Genomic DNA, 6,362 nt, shown 5'->3' with positions numbered 1-6,362 from the left:
CTGCCCTGACTGCGGGGGCTGCAGTGAGGGGTGAGCAGCTCGGTGGCGTGACCCTGCCACAGCTGTTCTAGCACCTGCTATATTTGTATGAACCTGTTCCAAACCTTAACACATAAATACCGAATCCACTTAGCGCTGTACAGAAAGAGAAACAAGAGATCACTCTGACAGGGTCTGGGTCCCTTGTAAGTGCCCCAGAAGTTAAGGAAGTTATTTAATACGTTCTTTCTACATTTGGAATGAGCGTGTTTCCAGGAAGAAAAGCATATAAACAGTATCTTTATTACCTGTAACATACGCAAAGAGCAGAGGGTCCCCAAACTAGCTAACCATGAAAAACACAGGGAGCGCTTTAAAAATACAGAAAAACTATTGTGCCTCACCGGCTACCGAGTCAGACGCCAGCAGACTGCGGCCTGCGTGGAGTCACCTGGGGGCGGGGTCAGACGGTGGCTTCTCCTTCGCAAGGGCTGGGGAGGTGCTTGAGTCTGCGCTTCCAGCAAGCTCCCCGCTGGGGCTCCTGCTGTGATGCTGTCTGGCTGTGTGTCCACACACCTGTCACCTGTGTTGCTGCAGTGGGCCCAGGTATGACCCGCAGGGTGCGCCCTGTACCCCTGCACTCCTCCCCACCGCCCCCCAAATCTCACTGGTGCTCGAACTTGCCTTCACACAGGCGTTCTCTGCTCAGGGCTGGATGCTCCCCGGGGGTCCCCCGCAGCCCTCCGGAGACCCTGCAGCAGCAGGAAATGAACATGCTTTCGTGGCGATGGGCTGATGTGGTGTGAAAGGCTTAGGCAGACAAGCCTATTTATTGTCAAGGAGCACGACACAAAGTCCGGGAACGCACACGCAGTGGCGGTGAGCCACGGATGGGGGCGGGGGAGAGAGGCGCGGCAATCCACAGCATTGTTCTGAGCGCGCCCCGCTCTCCACGCTAACACTGAACTGAGCAGAGACGGCCATCCTGCTAGCGAGGCTGCGACAAAAGGAAAACGTGACTGTCTGTCAGCTCCCACAGGGCAGGCAGAGCTGGAGGCTCCCAAGCACAGAATGGATGCTGAAGGTGGTCCCCGGCTGCCACTGGTGGCAGGTCCCTGGCTCCTAGGTCTTGGGCTTCTCTTGATTCTCAATGATGAGCTTGTGAGTCGAATACAGTTGGCCAATGTGGACCTGAAGGTGAAGGAAAGACACAGGTCAAGAACTGTGGGACTCGGTTCGCTGTGAAAGGTCCGAAAGCATGTCTAACATTTACAATGCAAATGTCTGCCACCACAGGGCTGCACCCTCCGGGACCTGCACAGTGGGCAGGTTTGCCTTTGCTAGTTCCTTGCACGGTCCAACGCCCACTTCCCTCACTGTGGGAAGTTAGCGATCCGCGCGCCACTCCTCTCTGCAAGGCAGGGTGGCCGTGGCCTGGGGTCCGGGGCTGCCCGGCAGTGAGCCATCCCCCAGGCCCCCTGGCCGGGGCTGCAGGCAGAGCCGTGGGACATGTGCATGGCACCTCCTCACCTAACAGGACTTCCTTCCTTTAGAACTGGCTCTTCCATAAGGAAAGACTTTCAGCATCATGCAGAAACGGGCTTGTCCACGCTGGGGCAGGACAGGCGTCGCATTAGGGCCAGTGCAGACAATACTGCTCCCCCTGGGCTGGGGCCAGCAGTCTGTGTTCACACACCCGCGGCCTCCTGTTTTTCCCGCCCCCTTCTTTTTCAGGTGTCCTCGTTAGTTAAGTGTCTCTGTTAGTGCCCACGTGTTCCCGCGGTCCCAGGTGGAGGCCGGAGCCATAACCTGGGGATACAGTGGGGCTTTTCTCTGGAGCACAGGGTCTCTGGCACAGTATTTCTCTAAAAGCATTTCCTTAGTGACACTTTTTCAGGAACAAGTAGAACTGGAGAAGAAAGGGCTGGGCATTAGAAAATCCATCTGGATTTCAGAGTAGTTGGCCCTATCTATAGGTAATGTGGGGTGAGTAACTGCTCTTTAAGTAGATGAGGGAAAACTCCCAAAGGCCAGAGCCGCCACCGAGAGCGGCCACGACTCAGAATCCAGACCCTCATGTGGTTCTCCCTCCCTCAACGCGGTATTGAGAAGGCAGGCCCAGGACAAGGGGGCCCTGCCGTTGCTAAGGCCCGTGTTGAGTCTCCAGGCCCTCGCTGTTTGCTCGCCGCCCCCGCCCGCACTTGAGCACCGGCGGACAGCGCAGCAAGGGCGAGAGCAGCCGCATCATCGGAAACGAAGGCGGAAGTAGAGCGCGGAGATCTGCGGCGCGGGGGTGGTCGTGCAGGCTCTGTGAACTACCAGCGAGTTCCTTAATTTAAAAAGACCCCGTGGCGGTGCAGGGCGATGAGCGCTTTAGCACCATTCCCAACGAAAGTCCAAGCGAAGCGCCTTGCTGTGCCGGCAGCGTCCCCTTCCCCTCATGTCCCAGAGGAGACTCTGATGCAAGCAATTCACGGGTAAGGCCCGCGCTTTGGTAGCGAGGTCGGAGCCACCCTGAGGGCTGGGATCTGCGGGGCTGCCCGCAGCCGTGGTGAGGGGAGCACGCGGACTTGTCGGGCCCCTCCTCGACAGTGTGAAATAGCTGCCAGGTGAGCTGAAGCCTCCGTCCCTGCTACAGAGAAGAGGAAGGACAGCAATTTTCTCCCCACTGACGCATACGGTTTCACTGTCATATATTAACCTCAATACACATATGGACCCCTCTTGAATGACATTCAGACAAGAAAGGCTGACATAGCAATGATCCTTTAAAAAAATCATTCTTTTGGCAGTGATGTCCCTATAATTCAACTAGGTTACGTGCAAATGATCTTATATAACAGCTCCAATGGTTCAGTTACCTGGGAGCTTGTTTTATATTTAATTGCTCTTGGAGAGTTCATCAGGAACCCTTCTTAGAAGTGTCTACAATCACGTTCCCTGAGTGCTTGACTGAGTGTGTCATCACTTTCAACGCTCTGGTGGTGGGCAGAAGTTACGAGACGGCACAAGGAAGAACTATTTAATAGAGTTGTTCAAAAAGGAATAGGCTGCCTTGGGAAGCTGTAACTTCTGTCCCTGTAAGGAGTGAAGTGAGGATGGAGAAAGGGTTTATGTGCCAGATAGAATCAGAAGGGCTCCCCTTCCGACCCTCAGCTTCTGTGACTGAAGGCACTGTCTGCGTCCCTGGGATCCCCCCGGGACACCTCTAACACCAGCCGTGTGGTCTCTGAGTGGCCCAGCGTTAATCCATGTGTTCTACTTCTGACACGCCAGAAGGAAAGGTGGCACCCCGGGAAGACCCTGGGCTGGGAGTCGGCGGACCTGGGCTGTAGCCCTGCTCTGCCACTGGCTGCGTGAGACTCTCCACGTCCGCCCTCTGGTCTCAGTGTCCTCGTCCATAAAACGAGAGGTCTAGACACTACTAGGTAATCTTTATGGTCCCTTGCTGTGCCAGCAGTCTTTGGGCCTTCAACAAAGTTGGCAGATGTCAAGAGAAGATGCATGAGGTCCCCGAGCCAGTGCAGCACCTACGTGGTGTGAGAATCCTTGGAGAAGGCGGTGGCGATCTAGCCAAGGGACAGCCGTTGCAGACATGGAGGGGAGAACAAATTTGCTGCAGCAACTGGAGGTGTGACTGGCTTCCTGCCCCTTGCTGAAAGGGCTGCTGTCTTCCTTCCAACCATCTACTCCCCACAGGCCAGCAGCCCAGGCAGCGAATTAGTGAGGCCTAGCCCCTCTCTGTAGCCCCTCCGGACCATCTGTGTGGTCTGTGCTTGTGGCCTGTGTGAGCTCATATGCAAGTTCATGTCTGTCTTCCCCTCTCCATCCCTTCCACTGCTCTGGGAGCCCCTCAAAGTCCTGGGAGACAGAGGTGCTCAGCAGACCAGTGAGGAGTGAGCGAGAGAGGGAATCTGAGCCCAAGGCACCGAGAGTAAGGGGCTCTGCTGCAAAGATGGACCCACAGAGCAGGGCTAGGCTCTTCCTTACAAGTGAAAGGCTGGTCACCTGCGGCATACAACGAACAGGTGTTTGTTGACCGAAAGACCCAGCAAATGCTGGAGGAGCCCTGGAAGGACAGCCCCTCCATCCCGCAGACAAGCGGTGAGTACCTCCTCCTGTCCTAGGCACTGCGTGTGTGAGGCTTTCAGATGTGATTCCTGCCTGTGGGAATCTCTGAGTCCAGGGGGAGAGACGGACAAGAAATGAGATAGATAAGTGCCCTGGGATTGCGAATGTGCTAGCAAAGAGGGCGGCACATAGGACTGTAGGAATCTAGAAGACGGGAGGGAGTCAGGGAAGACTTCTCAGAGGAGATGGCCTTGGGGATAGGAGGTCCGCGCCCAAGGCTGGAGCTGGGGAAGGGAGAAGCACACTCCAGAGAGAGGGAAGGGCACCTGCCACGGCAGTGGGTGTGAGCTCATGGTGTTTGGACTTCCGAGACCGACAAGGACAGAAATGGGCTGGGCGTGGATGCAGAAGTGTGGGGGTCAGCAGTAGAGGCAGAGAAGAGGTGGGCCAGGGCCAGAACACAGATGCAAAACTCACTCTGGGGGAAATGGAGATCCCTTAAAATGTTAAAAATAGAAGAATGACTGACTCCAATCTGTGGTTAAAAAAGATCATCTTATCTCAGTGTCAAGGCAAATGGAAGAGTGGAGAGGCTGTAGCCAGGGGACCCAGTTAAGGGCCCAGTAAGAGTGTTAGTGAGAGATGATTCCGGCTTGAACGGAGGAGGTGACAGAAGGCACAGAGGGGGAGGAGGGCCAGGGAAATACGGGGATGCTGTGCAGGCGTTGGGGGTGAACCATCGCAATATCAAGGCTGACGTGTATAGATGCTCTAAGAATCCCTGCCCTCATCTTTGTGGGGAGACCTGGAAGCCCAGAGAAGTCAATCCATGCAGGACCTGAAACCCAGATCTTGTGCTCTCTGTCCAGTGCTTTTTCCCAAATGCTGCTTTTCTATCTACACTTTCCCAACCAATGCTCGTTTCTTTATAACACAAATTATACATCAAGGTAGCACGGTTGCAGTTATTGCAAAAACTGTGAGCCTGTGCTATCCAAATTTGAGATAACCACATGAGATCACTGTGGCCTGCCCAGTATCCATCTCTTTTTCCTTACTGGGGCCAATGTGTACATCTATGTCCAGCCGCCTTTGCAGCTAGAGGAGGCCAGTGAGGTTTCAGCTGGTATCATGGGCAGAGCATCTGGGAAAGTTCTTTAAAGGGGGCTGCCTCTGCACGGGGGCACTCCACTGCCCCCCTCCACTTTGTCTCCTTTCTGCCTGGACTATAACTGGATGGCTGGAACCTCAGCAGCCATCTATCACTGTGACGAAATCTGGTATGGGAGCTACACACTAAGGGTGGGGGGCAGAAAGGAGGTGTCTAGGTTCATGATGAGCCGCCATGGAGCCACCACACCAGCCCTGGACACCTTACTGACAGCTTTATTTTATGTGAGAGAAAAATAAACCTCTGTCTTTTTAAAGCCACTGTTATTTGGGTTTCTTGTTACACACAACTAAACCAACTTCTAACTGACTTAAATGCATAATGTGCATTTTACTTTTTATTTGTATAACACAATGTGACTTTTAACGTGAGATCATATGACTAAGAAAAAAAGGTCAGTGCAGAGAAGGAGGTGATCTATGCCCTGTGATAAGTGGAGACAATGTCCCTATCATCTGGGGAGGTGCCATTAACAGAAAGCATTGATGTTTCCAAAGTTTACAGAAACTACGCTGCTGGGAGTTCGCGACTCTCCCAACAAATCGGGTCCCAGGCAGGAATGTCACAAGAGATTGGACACAAAGGAGACAGAGACAAAGTATAGATGGGGAAATCAGGGGTCCTCCAGCATTCCTGTGAGCCAGGAGGCCACGAGTGGAGTCCCGCATCGGTATTTATTCTTTCAGCAAACAATTATCATCGGTCACCGATTTACATGTACATATCATGAGTTTAGGTTTCAAGATCTCCCAAAGTAACAATAAACTAGCTAAGTATACACCAGTTAAAGATAAAATCGTGAGTGATTAGTAAGGCGTATAATCCAAACGGAAACAAAGAGACACGTACTTCTCTCTACTTTATCTAGTTCCTCATTTACTGAGACATGAACTCAGGAGAGAGATAGGAATATTGTCTCAGGCTTAGAATAGCAAACTGCTCTTATCTGCTAGGCTGACATCCTTTGATCATTCTCTCTGCCTTCAGATTACAAACCCAGGTCGTTTGCAGATATCCAGGCTGAGGCCCTCAGGCTTCGAGGCAGGGTCTGTTTGCAGACATCCCTGATCAGTGGAATGTCCCCCTCAAGGTTGAGCAGCTTTTGCTCAGTGAACTGACACGTCCACAGGTTGCTCTTTGG

General features: G+C 53.2%; 1 protein-coding gene across 1 annotated transcript in view; it reads right to left on the bottom strand.

The window, feature by feature from the left end:
- Nucleotides 1–436: 436 nt before the first annotated feature.
- The window catches only part of LYRM4 (LYR motif containing 4), a 209,783-nt gene continuing 203,857 nt past the window's right edge, over nucleotides 437–6,362 (bottom strand). Inside the window, exon 3 of the mRNA XM_012646999.1 lies at nucleotides 437–1,170. Coding sequence (XP_012502453.1) covers nucleotides 1,102–1,170 — 69 coding nt within the window. The 3' untranslated portion in view covers nucleotides 437–1,101. The remainder of the gene's footprint in view (nucleotides 1,171–6,362) is intronic.

Source organism: Propithecus coquereli, unplaced genomic scaffold (assembly GCF_000956105.1).
Source record: "Propithecus coquereli isolate 6110/MARCELLA unplaced genomic scaffold, Pcoq_1.0 Scaffold253, whole genome shotgun sequence".
Classification (NCBI taxonomy): Eukaryota; Metazoa; Chordata; class Mammalia; order Primates; family Indriidae; genus Propithecus; species Propithecus coquereli.
Note: the sequence above shows the minus strand (reverse complement) of the source record. Positions and strands in the feature narration are given on the sequence as shown.